This window comes from Myotis daubentonii, chromosome 2, assembly GCF_963259705.1.
Source record: "Myotis daubentonii chromosome 2, mMyoDau2.1, whole genome shotgun sequence".
NCBI lineage: Eukaryota > Metazoa > Chordata > Mammalia > Chiroptera > Vespertilionidae > Myotis > Myotis daubentonii.
The window spans coordinates 57,719,962-57,743,315 of record NC_081841.1 but is presented as its reverse complement, the minus strand read 5'-3'; the positions used below and the strand labels follow the sequence as shown (position 1 = coordinate 57,743,315).

The window sequence follows — 23,354 nt, the reverse complement described above, 5'->3', positions numbered from 1 at the left end:
AGACTCACTTCATGAATCCCAGAAGCTCTCGGCTTTATTTTATTAGTTACATCAAGTCAGGGGGCTCGAGGGTCACGACCCTCACACACACATTGCTGGGCCTTCCATACTCCACGTGACCCGGTCAGACCCAGACTGTGCAAGTCTTCGGACCAGTGAGCTCCTGAAAAAGGGAGGGCACGTGTCAGGAATAGATTAAGTGCCCCGCCCTTCCTCATCCAGGACTTGGCAGTCTGAGGGGCACACCAACCCCTCTGGGACCTTTAGTTACTCAGTTCTTCACCCATAGCTGAGCCCATTCTCTCTGGCTTAGTTTTTTTTAATTCTCAACCCAAAATACATTTATTGATTAGAGAAAGAGAGAGAGAGGAGGGGAAAGAGAGAGAGAGACACTGATGTGAGAGAGAAACATCCATCAGATGCCTCCTCTATGCGCCCTGACTGGGGACTGGACCCACAACATAGGTATGTGCTCTGAACAGAAATCAAACCCAAAAATTTATTATTATTATTATCAGTGTTATTATTGTTGTTATTATTGATATATAGGAAGACGTTCCAACCAACTGAGCCACTCGGCCAGGGTTCCCTGGCTTAGTCTTGATAAATTAACTAATCATTTCATCCCCATCCCTTCCTTCATCTTCCTCCTCAGCCCCCTTCTTAACTCCCTCTGCCTGGATCTTCAGCCACTGACTCGCACCTCCCTGGCTACAGTCCAGCACCTCCTGGCTTCCACCCCTGTGGCTACTGTCCCCTCACCAGTCTCTCCAGCGCATGAGCAGCTGCATCCTGGACACTCACAAACAGCTGCTCTGGGGTCACTCTGTCCAGGAGTCCTGCCTGGGTCAGTGTCCTGAGCACTGAGGCTGTGTGGAGAGGGGGCCAGGCTCTCAGGTGCTAAGTCCACGCTGTGTCCTCTTCTCTCCCCCAAGTGTCCGGCCATCCCCCCGTCTCCAGTTCCCTCCATGCTCCACACCTCTCACCATTACACTGAGCCAGGAGAAGGTGGATCCCAGCATCTTGGCATCGGCTGGCCAGCTGCAGAGGTGGGGCAGGGGGTTACACCCTACATCAGAGGGTGTGTCTGGGAGGATAAGGGGAGTTTCTCCTCAACCTCCCTCGCCCTCACCTGTACCACTTCTCTGGCCCCAGCAGCATCTGCGAAGGCGACACCACTGCAGTCTAGGACCACCACTCTGACAGGCTCAGCAACTAGGATGGGAGAAGGCAGGGTCCCCAGAGGCTCCCAGGGATTATTCCCAAACCTTCCTCCTGTCATCCCATCTCACCGGCATCACGTGGGCCATCTACCTTTGGAGTCTCCTGTAATAGAAAAGAGCGGTCGCCACTTGTGAGGCACAAGCATGACCGTGCACACCTTGAGCACAAGGATCCCCCTCAGAGACCCACGTGCCTCCCACTCACAGAGAAGCCACACTCCCCTTTGACCAAGCCCCTCACCTTGCCTCTGCCAAGCCCCAGGTGCCACTCTAAGTTATGGCGAAACTGCCCACGGGTTCCAAAGTAGAGAGGTGTTGGGTAGCTCAGGATGCAGAGCCCTGGGACCTGGAGGAGCTAAGGGGTCAGAGGGTCAGAGGGTCAGAGGGTCAGAGAAACATCCGGGTCTAATCACCCCTTCCCTCTTTGGCTGTAGCCACCCACCTTGTGGCTCTCTTGGAGTGGCCTGTAGAGCTCCGTCCCCTCAGCTAGTCCAAGTGCCACACACTGCACCCTAGGCAGGAAACTGGGGTCAGATTCCCAGCCTGGCCTGGCTGAAAAGTCACCCCAAGCACTCTGTTCCCTCCCCTCCCTTCATCTTGACACCCCTCATTTCTACTCCCACCTCTGGGTACGGCAGACCACAGTCATCATGGAGAAGACCACACCTACAGCCAGGCCCAGGTCCACACTCAGGGTCACCACAGACACCCATGTGACCATCCACACAGCCTGCAGGACAGAGATGGAAGTGAAATGCCCGGGAGAAATGCCAGGCCATCACTGCTAAGGAAAAGGGTCCAGGGGCAGTGGCCTCCAGGGCAAGTGATGGGGAGGGATGGCTCAGGAGAAGGCAGGAAGAAAGACAGAAGGAAGGGACAGGACCGACCTAATGATGGATACACACCAAACATACTGACCCCAGACCTTGCACCACCTGGGGAGTTAAAAATATTCAGGTCTGAAGGGGTTCAAACCCCACCCCTCACCTTGTCTTGGAGGAAAGGGATTAGGAGGTATGCATGTTGGGGGTGAGTGGCTTACAGAACTTAGGACTAGGACAATTAGCTTTGATTCAGGGCAGAGTCTGGGGGTACTGGGAAAGTGGGAGAGGGCAATGCTGCTGTTTCTCACAAAGTCCATGCGGCTGATGCGCCATAGTTGTGGAAGTTCCTGCATCTGGAAGAACATCTGGCGCATGCTGGAGATGTTGATGCAGGCCAGGACAGCCTTGGAGCAGAGGAAAGGAACTAACCACCCCAATACTCTGGGGTATAGCCCCCCTCCAGGTCCCCCCACACACTGCCTCTGCTCCTTACCTTAGGCAGGTAGTAGAAGAAGGGTCCTAGCCACAGCAGCACTGACAGGACAACCACGCAGGAGAAGAGGCCTGCTAGCTGCAGGGAAGGGTCCATGGAAGCAAAAAAGGAAGGGAACCTCACCCACCCTCATGTGAGAGGCGGTCTCCCCGCCCACTGGGCCTCATCTTCCTTGAAAGTCTCTGTCCTCCCAAGTCCCTTTCCACACAGATATTCCTCCCTCTTCAATGAGCTTCTTGATATTCTGCCATTCACACCTACCCTTCCCTTTCCGCCCAATTAAATGCCTCATTCGCTAGTCTCCCCTAGATGTAGTTCAACCTCTCTATTTTTGTAACCCACCTCCATCTTAAAAGCCACTGTGGGATTACCCTAAAAGCAGGCTAACCACATGCTTAGGGCACCAACGGAGTAGCAGAAACCAAAAATAGAAAAATATTAGGGGAGACTTTGATATGTGATATTTCTTTTTAACTGAAAATGTCCTTATGGAAAAAAATTAGAATTTTGTCTCAAATTTATTTTACAGTTTAGTTATGTTTTTACTTTGAACTACATATGGGGCACCATAAGCTTTTTAAGTGCTTACAGTAAAGGTCTTAGTGGAACTTAGTGTCTTCTTTCTCTCCGACCTAGATAATCCCATCCCCTCCTCCACCCTCCCTCACAGAGTCCCAGCCTCCTTTATATAGCTGCCACCTGTTTCTCCACCACCTGGACTGGACGTCCCCCTTCCCCACCCCACCCTTTCTCCTCACTCAAGGGCACACTCTTACCTGGGTGTTTCCACCAGCATCCACTAGTAGGCTGGTGGTGGCCAGTGTGGCCGAGTTGGGAAAGCAAGAGAACAGCGAGGAGATGAGGTTGGAGGCACCATGAGCCAAGAGTTCCTGGGGTGAAGAGTGAGATGAAGAGAGAGACAAAGGCATGGGGAGGTAACATTAGGGGGCTGCCTCCTGAATGAGGCTGGAGTCCTCAGTGGGAGTCACACCTGGTTGGAGTCAATCGTGTAGCTATACTTGTCTGCATAGATGGAGGCCAGGGAGGCCGACACAGCAAAAGCAACCAGCGCGATGGGCAGTGAGTCATCCAGAATCCTAGGCAGCTCAGCCAGGTTGGGGAGGAGCGGCTGGGGAAATCTGGAGAGAGAGGGATCCAAGGTAAGGATGGGCTGGGTATAACAAGGAGTATAGGGAAGACAGAGACAAAAAGGGTGGAGCAGGACAAAAGGAGGTATTGGGTGTGAGAGGAGAAAGCTGGTGTTCCTTCATTCTCTCTTACCCTCCAGGCAGCAGCCCCACTATCTGGACATTGTATCTCGTGTCCAGGGAAGAGGTGAAGCAGAGCACAGAGGCCAGGAGCACCTGGGGAAGAGCGTATATTAGGGCATGGGAGGAAATGGGTGTCCCGTCGCCCCCCCCCCCCAGCAACTGGGGGAGCTTGGATGTGTTTGAGATGGCTGCCCGACAACTAATTTCGAGTGAAGGAGAGTGGGGATGAAAAGAGGAACGATACCTATCAGGGGCTATGCGGAGAGAGGTGAATGGTAGGAAAAGGCGGGCGGGGCGCGGGGGAGACGCCTATGAGAGAGGCAGGTGGGTATTAGGAGGCAAAACCGAGCCATTCTAAGTAGGGAAGTTTGGCTCTGTCTGCGGATACGTAGGGTATCTTTGGAGACGTTGAACATTTATTTACTTGGAAAGAGAAACGTAGGTAGGTTGGGAAGGGAAAGGGAGTTACAGGGAAGGACCCGGCCAGGAGATGGGAGTGGAGGCGCTCTGCCGAGCGACGCCGCACGGGAGCGCTGTTCGGAGGAAGAAGGCGCAGGAAGAGTTGCAGCGGGAACTCCGCGAGAGGAGAGGAGAGGGGACGTGCGGTGGGGGATTCCGGAGGGTCAGCGTTCTGGGAAGCAGCCTAGCAAAGGGCTTGTGTAAGCAGGACCTCTCGGCTGCGGCCCCTCTGCGTTCCGCTAGGGGGCGGCAGCGGCCAGCTCCTACAGGATGGGCAGGGTTTGTGAGGCGCAGGGGGCCGGTACCCAAGAGCCATCCTCACCATGACGATCTCCCCTGGGATCGGGGTGGGGAGCCTGTCTCGGAATCTCACGTTCAGTTCCTTGACCGGCACGAGCAGCGCCAGGCTGAGTGCGGAGATGGTCAGTTCGGCCGGACTGCTCTGGGGCAGTGCGGTCAGCACAGCGGCCAGCGTCTGCGGACGGGCGGGGAGCAGAGGGCCCCGAGCTAGGGGCGACTGTCCCCAGCGGACCCACCAGACCCAGGCAAGGCTCTCCCGGCTCCCATCAGGGCTCCCGCCTCCACGGCGACCCTCATTCAGCCTCTGGGTCTAACCTTTCCTCCGCCCCGCCTCGTTACACACATCTCTCCATCCACTCGTCCTTCCTGCCTTCCTTTTCCGGTGGCCCCCCTCCGGGACCGCTGGAACCTCTTTCCTGTTGCCCACCCACCCCCGCCCACCTTGAAGAGAGCGAAGCAGCCGATCTGGCGCGGGAGGCGCAACCCCAAAAGGCTCGGCAGTTGGGACACAAGCACATGCAGCGCGGCCCCGCTGGTCAGCGCTTTAACCACGGGCTCGGACAGGAAGGTGGACAGGACGCCGAGCTGCAGCGCGAACATCCCCAGCTGCGGGAGGAAGATGCCCAGTCACAGCGGGAACGCAGCGCGCCCGTTTCCTGGCGCACCTGCCCCACCCTTTCCCCTGGCTCGGTTTCCCCAGGCCCTCAGCGTGGGCCCCCGCCCCCCCAGGGTCTTCCCTCACCATCAACGCCCCGCTCCCAAAGGCCAAGGCCGCAGCTGCCCCAACCCGCTGAGCGTCCAACTGCTCCCTCTCGATTGCGCTCAGGTTCCCCCCGAGCGGCTCGGGCACTAGCCGCTCCACGGCGGAGCCCGTCATGAGGCTGAGCACGGCGAACGTTCCTAGGGCCGGAGGACACACGCAGAAATGACCAGTTGTGCCGCGGGGGGCGCTGCGCCAGCCCAGGCTCTGCGTTTTCGGCCCGGGCGGCGGGGGTTGGGACCTCGCTCCCTCGGAGCAGCGCTCGGGTGAAGACCGCGAGGCCAAGCCAGTGCAGAAGCCGGGAACCAGGGAGGTTAGGAGAGGGCAACAACCGCAAAAGCCGTCCCGACTGCACCGCCACCCCCTCCTGCAATCGCCGGGGACTGTGTGCCCCTTGGGGTGACTGCACATCTATTCTGCCCTCTTCCGAACCCCAGAGAAGTTAACCCAATTTCACGAGGACGAAAAAGTCTGAGTAAACTCCCATCCCGTTGCACCCCCAACAAGCATTGCCTAGGTCAGAGGTCATGGCAGGGGAACGGTGGTGAGTTGGGGGATGAGAGGTAGGGAGCTTACAAGAACCGAAGCCTCAAACCCCTGTCCATTTTCACCCCGCAGAGGTCACCGGGTCACTCACCTGTGGACAGGTGTCTTCCAGTACCCAACAAGGTGTAGATGAGGATGGGAAAGAAAGACGTGTAGAGGCCAAACACAGGGGGCACGGAGGTCAAGAGGGCAAAAGCCATGCCTGGGGGGGAGGGGGTGGAAGGAAAGACCTTCGACGGGGCGGAGGGACGGAGGGCGCCCAGCTTCAGGATGCTGCCCCCTCTCCCCTCTTAGAGGCTGGCAAGGGGGCGCTAAGCCTTGCCACAAGAGGGAGCTGAGGGGTTAACGGGCCTGGGGGCAAGTCGCTGGGTGGACAAGGTCACAGATCCAGAACCCCGGCGGAGACCTGGGGGGCAGGCCCTGTGCTCCTCTCTTCTCTCCAGTTCCCTGAGCCGGAACGCGTCTAAGACTTCTCGAAGGATTGCGCAGATGAGGGCAGCTGGGGGTGGGGCTCTGAGGGAGCTCCACAGTCCTTACCCAGAACTTGTCTCCGAACCCCCAACCACACCAACCCACCACCTCGCTCCCGAGTTGTTCCCACCTCCTGGGTCTCCCCGGCCCTCTGACAGGTTGGTGTTGGGGCCGCTCACCCTGGGGCACGTGCACGATGCCCACGGTCACTCCAGCCACCGCATCCCCGAGCAGCCAGGCCCTCCAGCGGTACTGAGGCAGCCAGCGCAGCGGGGGCAGCCGCTCCAGCAGCAGGCGCCACGCCCCCGGCCCGGAACAGGCGCAGGCCCGCCGCCTCCACAGTCGGCACAGCCCGGACCAGCGGGACTCGGCGAGTAGATCCTGCGCCTGCTCCGCGCCCCCGAAGAGCTGCTGGAACCGCGCCTGGGTGAGAGGTTCCCTGAGCTTGGCGCCCAGTGGGAACTTAAGGTCGGAGGCCTCTCCTGGGCTTGAGCAGGTCCTGGCTCCCAGTAGCCCACTCATTTTGCCCTTGGCCACCTCCAACTCCGCCCAGTCTTAAATACCCCTCCACCGGCTAGCCTGAGTCCCGCCTCCCTGAAGCAGGGCCCAATCCGGCCCTGGAGGCGCCCTTCTACCAGCCCAAGAGCTGCAGCTTGGGGAGGGGGCGTCTCTCTGTTAGGCGTTTCCTCAGGTGTCCTTGGCCCAGTCGCAAGCCCTGGAGTCTGCTATGGGAGAGGGCTGTGCAAAGGTTTAGGGACCTGGGAGAGAAGCCAAACAACTAACCCCCACTATCTACCGCATCTAAGCCTCTGCACTCTCCACCTCTTCACTGAGTTCCCTTGGAATCCATACTTTGGGCCAAGACAGAAGCTGGCTCCCCTAGGTTCATTCCTAGAGCCGCTGCACTCCCCGCCAGAGCAAGAAAGTGCAGCGGTTCCGACCCCAGCTTCTCCTTTCCCCAGACCCAAAGCCTCTTGGGGCTCAGGTGGTCCCCAAGAAAGTGTAAGGAGGTCTACTGGCCTCTTCAGTTCCACAAACAACTGAGATGGGAAGCAGATATATGTGTTAGACGGGATGACAGAGAACCACCACTCCACATCTTCGCCAGCACAGCCTGAGCCTAAATCCCCAGTTCAGGACCCCAGGAAGAATACTGAACTGATAGGAAATCTTTTTAAATATATATATATAATTGATTTTTTACAGAGAGGAAGGGAGAGGGATAAAGAGCTAGAAACATCGATGAGAGAGAAGCATCGACCAGCTGCCTCCTGCACACCCCCCACTGGGGATGTGCCTGCAACCAAGGTACATGCCCTTGACTGGAATCGAACCCGGGACCCTTCAGTCCCCAGGCTGATGCTCTATCCAGTGAGCCAAACCGGCTAGGGCCTGATAGGAAATTTTTATTTTATTTCTTAGAAGCCAAAAAACCTGAAACACCATATATTACATACAAGTGCAAGTCACAAAGTAGGCACTCAAACGCACATTTGTGGTTATATTAGGGACAAAAGTCACCCACCCACCTCATGTACCCCATTGATCCCTAACAAGATACAGAGGTTCTGAGCTCTAGAATCCTATCTGCCCCATCCCCTCCTCCACTCACAAGAATCCTTAGCACCCCTCCCCATCACCCTCTGGTCCCCAGTCCCTGACCCCAAAGTCCTAGGGGTGGGGAACAGTGAGGGTGGGTCTCCCTTCTTCAATTCCTTCTATTGTTCCCCTGAAGTCTTATCTGGGCTGTACGTCCTGTCTCCCCCTTGAGGCCCCTCCCCCCATTGTCAGCCAGAGGGACCTCGGCCCCACTGGGAGGCTCCAGCTCCTCCTCACCACCCCCACCTTAGCAGTCCATTGTCTGCTGAGGAAGCCCAAGTACACGTGACCAGGCCCAGGGGACAAAGGGACAGTGGCACACCAATGACCAAGGACCCAGGACAGGGAATCTGGACATGGGTCTCTGCACGTTTAGCTTTCTCTGTCCCCGGAGCTGTTCCAGAAGTTGGGAGGGGTGAAGACCCCTTTGGCCTCTACAATCTTGGATCTATGGCTTGAAGAGAAATCCATTCCTGTTCAGTGTGGATATGCCTTATGACTTCCCAGACAGCAAAAATAAGAAGACCCAGAGACTGAAGGGGCCGTGGTCTCCAGCATCCTCTCCACCTTCCCATTCTACCCCAGCTGAACATGGAGGTCTCAGAAGGAAAGGTACATTGGCATTTGGTACTTTAGCGTCTGGATTTTGGGGGAGTAGTGGGAAATCAGATTACGTTGGGCTTTCCATTGGGGTCTAGATCAGAGGCCAAATGAGAGAGAAAGAAGGGCTGGGTAAAGTGGAGGATTCATCAAGGATCTAGAGTTTCCAGTGGCCCCAAGGCCTGGACTGAGAGATAGCAACGTCCTTTATCTTACAGCCTGTGCCCTTCTCCTTTTACCAGACCCCTGCTCAAACTGATTTGAGAGGTGAGCTGATCTCTTCCATACCACCTCGCCCCACTTACCCTTACCAAAGCCTCCCCTTCCCTCTGCCAAGACAGTAGCCTCCATGATATAACAAAACCTTTATTCTCAGAAAACAGAAAAAACAAAATCAAAACCAATATTTTCTATTTGGCCCTTGCCCTAGCCCTCCCACCCACCCACATATCCTTCTTTTGTGGGGGACCTGTGATGCATGCATAGGGGTGGGAGCTGAAGGAACCTGTGTTCCCAGGACAGAAAGAAGTCTTGTTGAGTTTAGGTACCCTCCTCCAAGTTGACACCACTCCCGGCCTTGCCCACCTCCAGACACACCAAGAGGGAGGAATTCTGGAGCAGTGCCAGAAGGATTGCCCTGAAGTTCCTTGGGGAAGAGAGTAGCTGAGTCAGCACCACCCCCATGGTCTTTACCGGTTACAGCTCATCTTCATCCAACTTGGCAAGTCTGGCCTGGCAGGGAGGGGTGTTTGAAATTGGTGGAGCTGAAGGAGAGTCACGAGGAATCTGGGGGATGTCACTGAGGGCCTGAAGAAAGACTCAAATTGGAGGATCAAAAAAGTTCAGGAATCCACCCCGACTCCTCTTTTTCAGTGTAAGCCCCTAGTGAAGCCACCTTTCGCCAGACATCTTAGATGACCTGAGACCATCAATTAAAGTGGAGGGAGGAGGGTAAAAGATGGGAAGTAGAAAGAAGTAGACAGAAGGAAGGTGGTGGAAGAGGAATGATATTGGGGAGAAGGATTTGGGGATCCTGGAACAAGAGAGGCCCTCCCCATTCTACCCCTATTACCAGGAAATATCATTCTTCATACCTGTGTGTCCAGGGGCAGGGGGCCTCTGGCCACCTCCCCTTTGGGTAACAGCAGCAGGGAAGGAAGAGAGCCATTGATGGGCCTGTGTGTGCTGACCTGGGCCCGGTCTCCAGGCCGCATTTTCCCAGGGCTTCCCACCCCAAGCCCTCCTGGCCGCCCCAGGCTGTTGGTCTGGCTCTCCCGTCTCTGGTATTCAATGGGTGATTGCAATGCTGGGGCAAAGAGAAGAACAGAAGGAGGGTTACAGAAGAGACAGGTCCTCTCCCTCAGGGTTCTGCTCAGGCTATCCTCCCATTTTGCTCTCCCTCCAAAGGTGTCATCCGTGTAAATTGACCTTTAGAGGATTCTGAGTTACCAACTTTTTAAAATAATATACTAGAGGCCCGGTGCACAAAATTTGTGCAGGTGGGGGGGAAGGGTGTCCCTCAGCCCAGCTTGCACCCTCTCCAATCTGGGACCCCTTGAGGGATGTCCAACTGCCGGTTTAGGCCCAATCCCAGTGGATCCAGGACTTCTGGCTCCTAACTGCTCGCCTGCCTGCCTGATTGCCCCTAACCACTCCCCTGCCAGCCTGATCAAGGCCTAACTGCTCCCCTGCTGGCCCAATTTCCCCCAACTGCCCTCCCCTGCTGGCCCGGTCACCCCTAACTGCCCTCCCTTGCCAGTCTGGTTGCCCCCAACTTCCCTCCCTTGCAGGCCTGGTCGCTCCTAACTGCTCTCCCTTGTCAGCCTGATCGCCCACAACTGCCCTCCTCTCTGGCCATCTTGTGGTGGCCATCTTGTGTGTTGGAGTGACGGTCAATTTGCATATTACTCTTTTATTATATAGTATTTTTATTGATTTCAGAGAGGAAAGGAGAGGGAGAGAGAGAGATAGAAACATCAATGATGAGAGAGAATCACTGATGGGCTGCCTCCTGCACACACCCAACTGGAGATTGAGCCCACAACCCCGGCATGTGCCCTTGACCGGAATCGAACCTGGGATCCTTCAGTCCTCAGGCTGACACTCTATCTACTGAGCCAAACCAGCTAGGGCTGAGTTACCAATTCCTGAGCTATTAGTGGAAAGTGGGAATAGGGGACAAAGTGAAGCCAGGGTCAGAGGGCAGGGATGGGAGATTGGGCAGTGAGGGATTCAGAAGGGACCATGTGGAGGAGAGAGGGTGAGAACTCACCATTGAGAAAGTCCCGCTGGCTTTCCAGGATCTGAGCCACTTGCTTGATCCAGGCCTGACTAACTGCAGGGTCTGCAGTCTGCAGGACATAGCGCTGGATCCCACCCTCTGGCCCTCTGGAGGTCAGAGCAAAGCGGCACGGGTCACCTTGGAGGTTCCCCTCCAGTCCAAGGCAGCTCACCTGGATTGGCAAATAGGAGATAGTGCCCCCAAATTCTTCAGGCCCTCTCTGGCTCCTGCCCCCTCCAACAAATCCAAGAGCCAGGCATCCTCTCAGAGGCCTCCCCCCCTCCCAGTCAAACCCGTCCCTTGTAGCCCCCTCCCCACCTTGATGCTGCTCTTGTACACATATCCAGGCTGTGTTCCACCTCGCACTCCTCCTCCCAAGGCCTCACTGAAGATGACGATTTGCTCAAAGAGGAAGACACGCCGCTCTCGACCCCGGGAGGAAAGAAGCCCCCCAGCCTCAGGCTCTGTCACCCAGAATGTGTCCTGGCCCAAGAGCTTCCCCTGAGCAGTCAGTTTGCCCTAGAACCAAAGGACAGTGGTCTTCCAGAAAAAAAACAAGAAGAAAAAAGAGGGAGCTTCTGCTCCTCCCTCCTTCCCCTGACACTCCCAACCAACCATAGGGTAGCACCGGGAGAGGACAATTCCCCATAAGGACCTCCTGAATCTCAAACTGAGACAGAAGAGCACTGGTCCTCAGGTTTCCTGCTCCATCCCCATACCTCAAATCCCCGCAGTCTCCCCAGGGTCATCATGTCATTACAGCGCTTGGGCACGAAGCACATGACTTCCACCGCTCGCTGGGATGCAAGTGAAGAGAGAAGCACTGTCATTGGGAAGGAGCCATGTTTTGACCCCCGACAGCCTCCCCTAAAAACCAGACAGCTCTATACCACCCAAGGAGCTGGGGGGATCCTGGAGACTAAGAAGATAAAGGTGTGTGTGATGTGTTCTGGAAGACCTAGAAGTCCTCACCTCCAGCTCTTCAGTATCCATCCCAGCTCTACTATAATACTTGAGAAAATCCTAAGACACAGAAAAGAATGTTCAGGGAGGTCATGAGGACATTCTCAGAAGCTCTCACAACCTCCCCCAGGACACAGGTGAAGGCCTCTAGGAAGTCTGGGGAAGCCTTAGGAACCCTGAGAAGATGAAGGAAGGAAGAGCTGTCCCAGCCAGCTGGAAGGTGGTCCTGACCTTGAGCAGCAGCTGGTATTTCATGATCCTCTGCACTGGTTTGATGAGAAGATCATTGAGCTGCAAGCGGTGCCCTAGCTGCTGCCGGAGCTCCTGGAGACAGGGATACACAGTGGTTACGCAGCCTGGAAAGCCTGCTCATGATGATTCTGTCCCTCTTTTCCCAAGGCACCTCAGCCACTGACCTCAAAGTAGCTGTCCCCAAATTCTGACACCACATGCTCTGATTTGGGTTTATTCTGACAGTATACCACATACATATGCAGCCGGCGCTCCTAGGAGGTGTGAAGTTTAAGCAAGAGCAGGATGAGTGAAAAGGAAGAGCACTTCCGCAGTCCCATCCACTCGCAAGCCCGCCCCCCCCCCCCAAGCCTCACGTGTTTGATGAATAGCTGAGCCAGCCAATCAGGATCCTTCAAACACCGCTGTAGTTCCCCCAGGAGATAGCTAGTGGGGGTTGGCAGGGAAAAGATAGGTCAAATATCCCCACCCCTGCAATTTAGGGCTGTCTGCCCTAGTAATGCTCCCCTTGAAGCCTCTCCAAACCCTCCTCAGGCAACAACAGCTCCTGGGCCATGGATGGGACGCTGAGACAACCAGACATATGCCCCCCACCCCACCCTTGCTTTTAGGGCTCCACCACTCACTCTCGATGCCACTCGTAGATTTGCTGGATGTTCCCAAACACAATCCTGTCACGGCCTCGAAGATTCTCTGGGACCCCCTGAGCAGCCATGGTGGCCATGTAACCCTATGGGAAGTTTGGGGTGGGAACATAGGTATGTGGGGCCAGTCCTGGTGGGAACGCTACCTCTGTCGTAAGTGCAGGATATAGGGGGATTGGGAAGGTGGGACAAAGGAGCATCAAGGCATCTTTTATTCTTTTTTTCGTTTCCTTTTTTTTCTATTTTTTTAAAAATAATTTTTATTTCTTAAAGTATTACAAAGAGTATTACATATGTCTCCCTTTTCCCCCCCCTTGACACTCTCCCAGCCTCCCCTACCCCCCAGTGTCTTGTGTCCATTGGTTATTCTTATATGCATGCATATAAGTCCTTCAGTTGATCTCTTAACACCCCCCCCCCAAAAAAACGCTCCCCAGGCTTCCCACTGTAGTTTGACAGTCTGTTCAATGCTGCTCTGCCTCTGCATCTACCTCTGTTCATCAGTCTATACTGGTCCCCATTATCCGTTTCAACCTCACCAGGGCCGTCCCAACCTCACCAGGGCCATCCTGACCTCACCGGGGCTGTTTTGACCTCACCGGGGCTGTCCCAACCTCACCGGGGCCGTTTTTTTCTATTTTTTAAAAATATATTTTTATTGATTTCAGAGAGGAAGGGAGATGGAGAGAGAGAGACAGAAATGTCAATGATGAGAATCATCGATCAGCTGCCTCCTGTACGCCCCATACTGGGGATGGAGCCCACAACCTCGGGCATATGCCCTGACCAGGAATCGAATGATGACCTCCTGGTTCATAGGCCGACACTCAACCCCTAAGCTATGCCAGCCTTTGCAAGGCATCTGTTATAATTAGCCCTGGGCAGAGGGAAAGGGCTGGGTCAGGGCTGGGAAGGGAAAAGGGAGTTACCTCCACAATCTGCCCTAAGTCCTCCACATACATTTTCTCTGTCTCTACCAGTTCACCGAGGACATACCTGGGAAGAAAGGAGTGCACATCCTTGGTTTAGACACTTTCTCCCTCCTGGACTAGAAGCCCTTTCATTTCCACAGCCAACCTCAGAGGAAATTCCAATTCTCAAATCTAAAATGTGAGGGACAGTCCTCTGGGCATTGTAGAGTGGCAGAGAGGACGGGAGAGTGTGGGGACACTTACATACTCCTTTCCAGAGCCTTCTTTTTCTGTTCCTCCTCACTCTCAGGGGCTTGGGACAAACTCTCCTCCTCAGGTAGCTGAAAGAAAAGAACATCCTAGACCAGCGGTTCTCAACCTGTGGGTCGTGACCCCTTCGGCGGCCGAACGACCCTTTCACAGGGGTCGCCTAAGACCATCCTGCATATCAGGTATTTACATGACGATTCATAACAGTAGCAACATTACAGTTATGAAGTAGCAACGAAAATAATTTTATGGTTGGGTCACAACATGAGGAACTGTATTTAAAGGGCCAGAAGGTTGAGAACCACTGTCCTAGAGGAAGCAACTGGATGCCTCTTGGGTGAGGGGAGACACCCAGACCCATTTCATCATCATACCTTCGTCTCATCTCCGGGGCCCTCCAACAGTGTGGTCAGCAGGGTCAATTCTGGAAGTTCCTCTCCTGTGGCTAGAGCTGGTTCCAGCATCCAGTTCTAGGGGCCAAGGTCAAGTGCCAGAGGTCAGGGACAGTAGCTGTGTCTCCCCATTTACCAATAGCCCCCAACTTGTCTTCTCTCCCGGTGTCCTACATGGATGTCCTACATGCTTCTGTGGTGTTCCCTGCTCACCTCATATGGTCCAGCCTGGCCACCATCTACTTCAGTTTCCACACTAAGACAATGTTTGGAGTGATCCAACCATCTTCTCAAGCCACTGCTGGGCCCTGGCGGGCCTGGGGAACAGGGTTCAGAGCTGAAGCCAGAGGTGGGGCCAGAGGGGACAGCCAGACCCGAGGCAGCTGAAGCCGAGATACTCCCCTCACTGTCAGCAATGGAATAGGATTCTAAGGGGGTGGGGAGAAAGAAAAGGGGTGATAGATATTGCTCTAGCTCCAGACTCAGGATCCCTAGGAAGCTCTCAGAGTCTCCTCTCTATGATGCTCGTCCCCTCTTCCCAGGGCTCACTCTATTACCGTCCTCATTTGAGTTAGCCAGGATAGAAAATTTCACCAGGGCACCCTTGGAAGGACAGTAAATGCCTGGCTCCCCAGGCCTGGAACCCCCCAGTAACACGTGGAGGTTCCCCGATATCCTGAGCATGGCACAGATATGGGGGTGGGGGCAGCCATCTGGACAGACACTGGAAGCTGGGGGTGGCCATCTGCTCTCCTACAGCCCTCCCCCTTCCAGTGGGTACAAACCATTCTCTGAGAAGGGGGGTATGAAGAGCTAAGAGCACATCTGCCACCCCCAATCCCCTCCTCCACCAATTTCAGTAATCACTATTATCAAAAAAGGCATCTGTAGCCCACCTCCCCAACAGGCGCAGACCCAATGGAAGGGGCAAGTGAGGAAAGCTTATCGGGGTTATTTTTGGCCTGGGCTCAGGGACAGAGGAGCTGCGATTTTTAAGAAAGCCCCTGGTCGATCCTCTCATTCCTCATCCCTCCATCCCTCTGTCCCTCCTCAGAGCTGAAGTAGAATCTTAGCAAAAGGATTTGAGGGAAGATGCGGTTCTAGGCCAGAGGGGATGATAGAGGGTTTTCCTCAGACCTGGCTGACTAGGGAAATCCCTGCCCCTTCCCCAATTTCCTTAACTACTTAGAAATTTGGAGGCAGAAGGGATCTTAGAGATCATCTAGTAAGTATTTCCTGGAAAATACAGGTACCGTCTCCAGCTTCTAAACCCCTAGGGCCAGGAGGAACATAAGTCCTGACCCCTCAGCCCACCCCCATTCAACGCTCAGCACTGGAGACCTCACACTCACCACGTCCCCCCCGGGCGATGCAGCAGCCGCATTTTGCCAGCACTTTTCGGATCACATTGGGACAGGCACAGCGACCCCCCTTGTGCCCCTCCCGCATGGCGCCCGGGCCCCCCCGTTCCCCCCACCCGGGCCGGCCATGCAGGGGGAATCACGGGGGGCGGGGCGGGGCGGGGACGCAGCAGGGCGCACACCCCCCCTCCCTCCTACCCCCGCTCCAGGCTGGGGCAGGGGGGGAGGGAGGGGACCGGGAGGGGGCGTCCAGGGGGAGGCGGAAGTCTAGTCCGCAGGAGGGCTGGGGGCTCCGCAGCGAGGGCGGTGCGAGCCGGACTGCGGGGCTGGGCGGGGAGGGTTTCCGGAGCCCTGTCGGTGCGGGGCCCAGGGTCCAGATGTCCAGCGGGAGGGAGGGATGGTGGGGGAGGTGGGGCCGGGATGCGGCAGCCGCTTCAGCTCCGTCTCCGGCCACTCGGGTTGGGGATGGTTCTAGGCCCGGGCAGGGGAGGGGAGGGGGGGCGACTCCCCGAGTCACTGGCGCTGCGCGGGTCCCGGCCGAGCGGCGAGACGAATAACAGGCCCAGCCGCTGTGCCGCCGCGGGGAGGGGCCTCTCCGCCCAGCTCCGCCCTCTCCCTCGCGTCCCCCCTTTAGCCCGTGTCGGGTTCCCGCCCCAATTCCCCCTCCCCCAGGCACCACCACGTTCCCACTCCACGTCCCCAGCGCCTCTGCCCCTCCTCCGCATCCTGGGCTCCCCAGCCCGGGGGTTCCCCTCCTTCCTGCGTCTCCGGCTCTGACTGCGGAGCGCTGGGGTGGGGGTAAGCCCGTGGGGTGTCTGCACGGATCGCCCCTCCACCTCTGCGGTGGAGAAAGCCCGATGGAGGCGGCCTGGGCCTGGGCGAAGATGGCCTGAGGTTGGGCTGTCCCTAGCCGGACAGAGGTGGACCAGCCCCCCCCCACCCGGTGGGGGTGGGTGAATGGGGGGCTCCTTGTGGGGAACACAGCCCAGGTGCCGCCCTCTCACCCGACCCTTCTTTCCTCCTGGCCCGGGACTCCAGCCGAAGCTAATCACCAATTAAGGCGAAGTCCTGGAGCCTGGGCTGGCGAGGGGCCAGGGGTGGGGCGCGGGGACACTCCGCCCGCGGGGGCGCGGGCCGGCTGAGTGGGGGACACACAGCAGGCTGGAGGGCGAGAAGAAGCGCGGAGGTCTCAGCGATGAAATGGGTCGCATGCGAATTAGATGCGAACCTTTGTGCTAATAAGGGCAGCATTTTTTCTTCACTTGCCACTTTGCGCAGGATGGCAAACTGTGCCCCACCCACCGCCAGCTTCTTACCGGGCAGCGGAGCCCAAGCGGGGACCTCAGGTTCGCGCTCCCCTCTCTGACCCCCCTCCGTACAGGCAGACTCTGGCTCGGTCCCTTCCGGCCCGAGGGGGCTTCTCTTCGGAGGCTGCGGGGACAGACGGATCGTAAGGAGCCCGCCCTTCGCGCCCGGCCTTCACTTTCCCCTTCCCCTTCTCCCTGCTGTCAAAACCCACATTGTTATGAAAGGGTCGCCAGGGCCGGGGTGGAGGGAACGGTTCACCCAGAGCATGGCTATGGCCCTCTTAATGGAACTCTCGGATTCCTGCGGGTGCCCCGCAAAACTTGTTTTTGCGAGTAAATTGAGTTGTGGGGTGCAGCCGTCCTGAAACCCCCTAAAGACCGCCGAACCCCACCACATTCGCCCTTTCTTACCCCCTCCTGCCCGGGTAGGGCGCATGCGCGCAGCATGCCCCCCATGACCCCCAGTATCCGGTCAGTGCGGCCAGGGGCGGGGCGGTCCGGGGGCTTCATGCTGGACCCCTACCCAGCTCCAAGTTTCAGGCCGAGGGGTACGGAAGCTGGGGGGCTCTGAGGCCTGCGTGCGTCCGGGGAGTTGCTGCTGACGAATCCGCCCCCTGCCCGGCTCCGCCCCCACTCCCACCCCAGCCAAACTTTTCAAAAGGGATAGGGTTGTTCCTTCCTACAACCATGGTGCATCAACAGCCCCCTCTTAATACTGATTCCAAGTCGAAGCGCGACCAGGGGCTTCGCAGTGTTATTGTGGGTCGCGCTAGTACATGCCGTTTCCCCAGGCCCTGTGCAGGCAGAGCCTCCGGAGGCCCACAGGGATTTCCTCATCCACCCCCATCCCCTTCTCAGCAGGTCCCGCTCCCCACCCCACCCCCACCAGTCCACAGAACAGAACGGGTGTGGCATAGAGTTGCATATTTTACTTTATTTTTATTAAATTAAAAGCTACAGTTTGGCGGCAGTTCCAGAACAGGGTAAGGAGGCTCCTTATAGGGGGCAGAGAAGAGCAGGAGACAGACGGACAGAAACAGAGACACAGGAAAGGACAAGGTTAAGGTAGATGGGGAACTGGTTAAGAACATACCGGGCCGCTCCATGGGGGCTCCCAGCAGCTGATGCCCCCTCCCCTGCACCGAAGTTCAGCAGTGGAACAGTATGGGATGGGAGTGGGCGTTCAAGACCCCTCCCCTCCCCTCCCCACCCAGGTCCTCACTGGAGCACAGAAAGACCAGAAAAAGCCAAGGGCAATGGAAGGGGCAGGAAGACTGGGAGTATGTACACCAGAGGGAGCAGAGCCTGAGAGACAGCCTCTGCCAGAAGGGAGCAGCTCACACTGCACTGAAGCACTTGGCCTGTGGGGACAGAGGAAGGGATTGCCCCATCCCTCTCTGAACTCCTCCCCAGTTCAGACAGGTCCCCTACTGTGTGGTATGGGGGAGCAGAGGGAGAGAGGAGAACAGAGGCTTCTGTTGGGTCCTAGTGGAGGACAAAGGCAGGGGCCTTGGCAAAGGGACGTCCTTCAATCATCTGTGATACCCTTGGCTCTCAGCTCCTCTTGCACCCGGGTCAAGTAGGTGGGGTCTGGGTACCCAAACCTGAAAGCAAAGAAAAATGAGGGTCAGGGTTAGCTGTTCAGCTTTATCCCCATGCTCACACTCCTTCTGGGTGCCCCATTGTGGGCCCTCTGCTCCCTCCCCTAATGTAATCCAAATCCAAGATAAATTAGCCCAATTCTGCTTATTTTTGCAGGTTAAACTGGGCATATCAGGACCAGGTTAAATGTAGGAGAAACTGGGATGGGCGAGATGGTTGACTAGTTTGGGGCCGGCCCACTCCAATTAGGAGGCTCCCAGAGGGAGGGAATTGCTCTCTCTGTGGAAACAGACAAAGGGGAGGAGCCCAGTAAAGGGAAATGAAGAAGTGTCCCACAGCTGGGGTCCCCCTGTGCAGCTGGTCTTGTGGTGGATGTCGTTCCAGGTGATGACATTCGGTCTCCCTGTGGTCATTGACGTGCCAATAGTGAAGGTGAGACGCTGGTCAAACGCCTTTCGGAACAGGGTCAGCACCTTGTTACCCTCAGGGCAGTCCGGGAGGTAGGCCACCCGAGTGGTGCCAGGATACCGAACTCCTGGGTTTGGGTGTTCAGCCTGGGAGGAGGGGGGAGCAAAGTGGGCAGTGAGTAGCTGGACATCTTAAGACCATGACTCCAATGGAGGTTCATCCTGGCCAGCCTTTTGTCTGTGCACACCCAGCTAAGGGTGACAGGGCAGCGACAGGCTGACAGCCTTTCAGGCAAGGAGAGACTCTAGGGCAGTGATGGCGAACCTTTTGAGCTCGGCGTGTCAGCATTTTGAAAAACCCTAACTTAACTCTGGTGCCGTGTCACATAGAGAAATTTTTTGATATTTGCAACCATAGTAAAACAAAGACTTATATTTTTGATATTTATTTTATATATTTGAATGCCATTTAACAAAGAAAAATCAACCAAAACAATGAGTTTGCGTGTCACCTGACGCACGTGTCATGGGTTCGCCATCACTGCTCTAGGGGCTGGGCAGCAGGAGCCTATTCCTGGACAAAGCCCTTATTGTTAAGAGGCTCTTTCTCCTGGTCTCAATCCTTCAGGTCTCAATTCAACAACAAATGGAGTACCAGAAGCGATGGAAGGTAGCTGGTCCTTACTCTCTGGATAACTCAGCAGAAATGTGAAGACAGGCTAATTTATCTTTCAGCCTTCCCTTCCCTAGCTGAAAACACTCCCAATGCTTTTTCCACTATCTAACCTATTCCATTTTTCTATTCTTCTTCAGAGCTTCCTCATCCCTCTGCAAAGCAGAACTGGAAATTACTCTTTGTCAAGCAGGAAGTCACCTGTAGGCTCTTGACCACTCCTATTTTAACCTACGGTCATCAAGGTTTTCCTCTCCCATAAGTCTGGAATGGAGTAACACTCCCAGCTCCGGGAAGAAGGTTAGATCCCTTCCTGCTGTGCCTGCCTGCACCTGAACCATCATCTTTACAGAATTGGAAATGGTATTTAATTCCTTTCTCTGATACCTGATTTTCATGTGTGCCATGGGGTTGTGGGGATGGAAAAGCTGGGCCTCATGGGACCTCCTAGCTCCAGGGCATTGAGTGGGAAGGCATATAGCAAAAGGCATACAGTGGAAACAGCAAAACTGTATCACATTTCAAAACACACTCACCCTCGCCTAGCTTTCCTAGATCAGAGAAGGAGCTGGGGGAGGGAGGGAAACAAAGGGTAAAGGCAGGTGGTAGTCTCCTTACCCCCTGGACACCGGGCGGGAAGACATACTGGATGACGATGGTGCCATACTTCTCATAACTGGGCAGTAGGAGTGTGGCATCCTTAGAGACCAGCATCCGTCCATTCTGGGGCTGGTTGCCTACCAGCTGCCCATAGAAGCGGCCACACATGGGGCAGGCCTTTTTCACCTGCAGGGCCCGGGTGATGCAGCCTTCACAGAAAGAGTGCCGACACTTCTCCAATGTCTTGGCGTTCTGGATCTCCCCCAGACAGATGGGACAGGTACTCTCCTGCTCTTCTGCTTCCTCCCGAAGGCGAGGAGGAAGAGGAGGGGGCAGGGGAGGAGGAGGAGGAGGAAGCCCCCGTGCCCCTGGGGGCAAGAGTGGGGCTGCTCGGAGAGGGGGGGGGCCCGGGCGGTGCAGCTCAGGATGTTCCCCACCACCGCCCAAAGCCAGGCAGCCCATAAGCTCCCCCTGCCTCTGAGCTTTCTTCAGCTCTTTCTCTGCCTCTTTTAGCAGCCCCTTAAGAGCCTTCCTGGCCAGGTAGAGCCCATTGGGAGGGGCGGGGGAAGGGCCCTGTGGGGAAAGCTGGAGAACATAGATGTCAGAAGTCTCGCCATCTATGAGGATGGACACACGATGCTCTTCCCGAAGCCGGGCCAGCCGGGCTGGCGTCTCCTTGCTCAAGAAGTCCCACACAGGCTTGGAGACCGTGACTTTGGTCTTGCAGGTGCCTCCACAGGCTGCCATTCTGGAGAGGACGAACGACACTGCCCCCAGGGTGAAAGGGACTCAGGGTGGGGGGTCCCCCATTTGACAAACATCAGTGCCTCCTACTTCAGGGTCCTATCCAACCTTGTATTATCTCTGCTTTCTCAAAGCCCAACACCCAACTAACTCCTCCCCCAAGTTCATTTTCTATCTCCTCTTCTCTTTCAAATCCCCAGCACCCACTGAAGAGCAAGAAAGTTTCTATAACATTATTATTCTCATCTAAACCAAGCATCAGTCTTGGTTCTCTTTCCACTCCTCCCAAGATCATAGAAACAATCTGCCCCTCCCCACTCTGAGTGAAAACTGGCTTTTGTAAAAGGGAGAGAGAATTTTGACCCTCCTTTTTGCTCACTTTGATCCTGAAGACCTTAGAAATGGCATGCAGGCTCTTTCTCTGTCCCTGCTCCCTACTTGTAGGCGGTGTGACCTGGTGGGTGGACAGGAAGAGGAGGGAAAGTGAGAAGCCCCTTGCCCCATTCCCACATGCCCAACCCAACAACCCACATAACAAAGATGGGAACCTGGATGTAAACTACTGGGAATGGGATTGCTTGGCACATAGAATGGAGGAAACCAATTTAAAGGTGAAAGTTGAGGTTCCCTTGGGAGGCAGATACCTTGAAAGCCCATGGACCACAATAGCGGCAGGAATCCCTCTATTTCCACACTCAGCTGACCAGGACTGGGGAGGAGGGGGAGAGTAAAAGGTTATGATGACAAATGTTACCATCTTCCTCAAGTCAGCCCAGAAACAAAAGAAAAACTCCTCTATTTCCTCTCCTTCTCTGTGGACTTCCATCCCCAGCCTCTCCCCAAGTTGCTGAGAAGGAATTTTAACATGCTAACTTTCCTTTTTTCTTCCCCAGCTCTGAGGCTCTCAAGAAAGCCCAGGGAACAGAAAAGAGAAGTCAGGAGGGGAAAGCCCACACAGATGGAGGTTTTCCTTGCCACCTCCCTCAGATCACATGGATGAGAGTATTCCCTATGTTCCCCATCTCCCCGCTGGCTCCACATTTCCAAGCAATCCAGCCCCCCTTGCTGGGGAGCCTTCCTTGAGAGCCACCCCAGTGTCTTCTACAGGAATCTGTCGGGAATGCAACTAAGTGGCAGCAGCCCCTGCAATCAAGTTCCCACTATCGCCTTTTAAACCAGCACGCCAAGTGCAAGTCTGCCAGCCACTGGTCTGTATGGGGGGGGGGGGGGGCACGCAGGGGCTCCACTGGAGGAGTGTGATGTGCCCCCCAGTCTTGCCATGCTCAGCTTCAGAGCTGTCCCTACACCACCTCCCAATGCAGCTCAAACAGAAAGAGGGGCCACTGGTGTGACCTCAATTCCTTGACTGGTCCCAAGGGGAGCAGCTCTCCATCTGTGCCACCATCCTAGTTCCTCCAAGGCCAGAAGGGAACAGCTCCCTCAGTTCACGCTGTCTACCCAGGCGCGCGCCCCCCCCCTCCCCCCAATCGGAGGGAACCCAGGACCTAGGCGATCTGGCTCCAAGTCCTGCTGGCACAGGACAGGGAGGCGGGGCCGCCGGCAGCGCGGGTCCCGGTGCCTCCGGGGCAGCCCGGGCCGGGCGGCCGGTCCCTCCCTGCGGCCCGCACTGGGGGCGGGGCGCCGCGAAGGACAGGTCCCCGGGGGCGCCCCGGAGGCTGCGCCCCCTCCCCCGCGACCTCCCGCCAGACGCGACCCGGAACCAGCTCCCCGCGTCCCCGCTCGCGGAGCCCCTCCAGTGGGTGTGGGTGCTCGTCTGCCCGACCGCGGCCCCCAGAACCCCCAAATGGAGGCCAAGGCTGGAGGATGACAGAAGGAGGAACTCCGGGCGTGAGGGGGTCCCCGGCGCCGCGCGCGGGGCAGGAGGCGGAGGAGGGGGCGCAGGGGCCGCGGGAGAGCGCGCGGGGGGCGAGCGGGGCCCGGGGGGCGCGCGGTGGGTGTGGGGGCGCCGGGCTCACCTACCTCCCGTCAGCGCCGCCATTGCCGGTCACATGACTGAGGCTGTTGCTGGGATGACGGCCTGGGCCTTAGCAACAAGGGGGGGCACCGCGAAGGTGGAGGGGGCTGTGCAGGGGTGCGAGCCGAGGGGAAGGGCGGGGACGGCACCCCTCCCCGGCGGCCGTCACCGTCTCCTCTGACCCCCGCCTCCCTCGAGCCCCTGCCCTTCGCCCCCAAAACAAAAATGGAGGCTCCGTCCCGGGCTGGGGGGGGAGCGGCGTGGCGGAGCGGGGGTCGGAGGTTACATCCCCCGGAGCCGCCCCCGCCCGCCGCCCCCTCCTTCCGCCCCTGCGGCCGCCGGGGTGCGGGCCGTGGCAGGTGGGCGAGGGGTGCGGGTCTAGGGGTCGGGGAGCCGGCAGGTTGGGGCCCTACGCCGGAGGGCCTT

At 56.7% G+C, this 23,354-nt stretch overlaps 3 protein-coding genes and 1 long non-coding RNA gene across 9 annotated transcripts; 1 reads left to right on the top strand and 3 right to left on the bottom strand.

Moving 5' to 3' along the window:
* Positions 1 to 8: 8 nt before the first annotated feature.
* LOC132227816 (solute carrier family 26 member 10-like) lies at positions 9 to 6,899 on the bottom strand. Its single transcript, XM_059683382.1, has 18 exons — positions 6,527 to 6,899; positions 5,968 to 6,078; positions 5,313 to 5,470; positions 5,012 to 5,176; positions 4,593 to 4,745; positions 3,822 to 3,904; positions 3,532 to 3,679; positions 3,317 to 3,430; positions 2,541 to 2,618; positions 2,356 to 2,451; positions 1,847 to 1,953; positions 1,666 to 1,735; positions 1,465 to 1,578; positions 1,293 to 1,326; positions 1,133 to 1,215; positions 987 to 1,041; positions 763 to 869; positions 9 to 163 (listed from the first exon to the last, which is right to left on the bottom strand). Exons 1-18 carry the CDS (start codon positions 6,867 to 6,869, stop codon positions 125 to 127), a joined length of 2,058 nt encoding a protein of 685 aa, XP_059539365.1. The 5' UTR covers positions 6,870 to 6,899; the 3' UTR covers positions 9 to 124.
* A 411-nt stretch (positions 6,900 to 7,310) lies between these two features.
* On the top strand, positions 7,311 to 22,924 carry LOC132227823 (uncharacterized). Of its 2 annotated transcripts, XR_009451241.1 has the most exons (3): positions 7,311 to 8,558; positions 19,750 to 19,909; positions 21,847 to 22,924. It is a non-coding gene; the product is annotated as an uncharacterized LOC132227823 (long non-coding RNA). The 2 variants fall into 2 exon arrangements; XR_009451240.1 differs by lacking the exon at positions 21,847 to 22,924 and having other exon boundaries at positions 19,750 to 19,993.
* On the bottom strand, positions 8,897 to 17,526 carry ARHGEF25 (Rho guanine nucleotide exchange factor 25). 2 transcript variants are annotated; one of them, XM_059683383.1, is made up of 16 exons: positions 17,339 to 17,526; positions 16,937 to 17,051; positions 14,473 to 14,687; positions 14,242 to 14,337; positions 13,862 to 13,938; positions 13,616 to 13,682; positions 12,669 to 12,772; positions 12,399 to 12,468; positions 12,207 to 12,296; positions 12,022 to 12,114; positions 11,800 to 11,850; positions 11,547 to 11,624; positions 11,146 to 11,346; positions 10,819 to 10,999; positions 9,641 to 9,852; positions 8,897 to 9,353 (listed from the first exon to the last, which is right to left on the bottom strand). In XM_059683383.1, the coding sequence occupies exons 1-16, from the start codon at positions 17,435 to 17,437 to the stop codon at positions 9,243 to 9,245; spliced, it is 1,860 nt and encodes a 619-aa protein (XP_059539366.1). In that variant the 5' UTR covers positions 17,438 to 17,526; the 3' UTR covers positions 8,897 to 9,242. The 2 variants fall into 2 exon arrangements, with proteins under 2 accessions (XP_059539366.1, XP_059539367.1); XM_059683384.1 differs by lacking the exons at positions 16,937 to 17,051; positions 17,339 to 17,526 and adding an exon at positions 15,612 to 16,223.
* DTX3 (deltex E3 ubiquitin ligase 3) lies at positions 17,842 to 23,293 on the bottom strand. 4 transcript variants are annotated; one of them, XM_059683393.1, is made up of 6 exons: positions 22,934 to 23,284; positions 21,598 to 21,662; positions 21,333 to 21,407; positions 20,228 to 20,957; positions 18,866 to 19,083; positions 17,842 to 18,531 (listed from the first exon to the last, which is right to left on the bottom strand). In XM_059683393.1, the coding sequence occupies exons 3-6, from the start codon at positions 21,359 to 21,361 to the stop codon at positions 18,456 to 18,458; spliced, it is 1,053 nt and encodes a 350-aa protein (XP_059539376.1). In that variant the 5' UTR covers positions 21,362 to 21,407; positions 21,598 to 21,662; positions 22,934 to 23,284; the 3' UTR covers positions 17,842 to 18,455. The 4 variants fall into 4 exon arrangements, with proteins under 4 accessions (XP_059539376.1, XP_059539377.1, XP_059539374.1 ...); XM_059683394.1 differs by having other exon boundaries at positions 20,228 to 20,976; positions 22,934 to 23,282; XM_059683391.1 differs by having other exon boundaries at positions 17,842 to 19,083; positions 22,934 to 23,293.
* Between the last annotated feature and the right edge of the window lie 61 nt (positions 23,294 to 23,354).

Coding starts and splice junctions, on each gene's coding strand:
- LOC132227816 (XM_059683382.1), bottom strand. CDS start 6,869: ATGAGTGGGCTACTGGGAGCCAGGACCTGCTCAAGCCCAGGAGAGGCC. Junction 5,471..5,967: donor TGGAAGACACCTGTCCACAG/GTGAGTGACCCG, acceptor CTCCGGCCCTAG/GAACGTTCGCCGTGCTCAGC. Junction 1,579..1,665: donor CACTCCAAGAGAGCCACAAG/GTGGGTGGCTAC, acceptor CTGACCCCTTAG/CTCCTCCAGGTCCCAGGGCT.
- ARHGEF25 (XM_059683383.1), bottom strand. CDS start 17,437: ATGAAGCCCCCGGACCGCCCCGCCCCTGGCCGCACTGACCGGATACTG. Junction 12,469..12,668: donor ATCTACGAGTGGCATCGAGA/GTGAGTGGTGGA, acceptor AACCCCCACTAG/CTATCTCCTGGGGGAACTAC. Junction 11,000..11,145: donor TGTACAAGAGCAGCATCAAG/GTGGGGAGGGGG, acceptor TTGCCAATCCAG/GTGAGCTGCCTTGGACTGGA.
- DTX3 (XM_059683391.1), bottom strand. CDS start 21,361: ATGCCATTTCTAAGGTCTTCAGGATCAAA. Junction 20,958..21,332: donor CTAAGGTCTTCAGGATCAAA/GTGAGCAAAAAG, acceptor CGTCCTCTCCAG/AATGGCAGCCTGTGGAGGCA. Junction 19,084..20,227: donor TCCCGCCCGGTGTCCAGGGG/GTAAGGAGACTA, acceptor CCCTCCTCCCAG/GCTGAACACCCAAACCCAGG.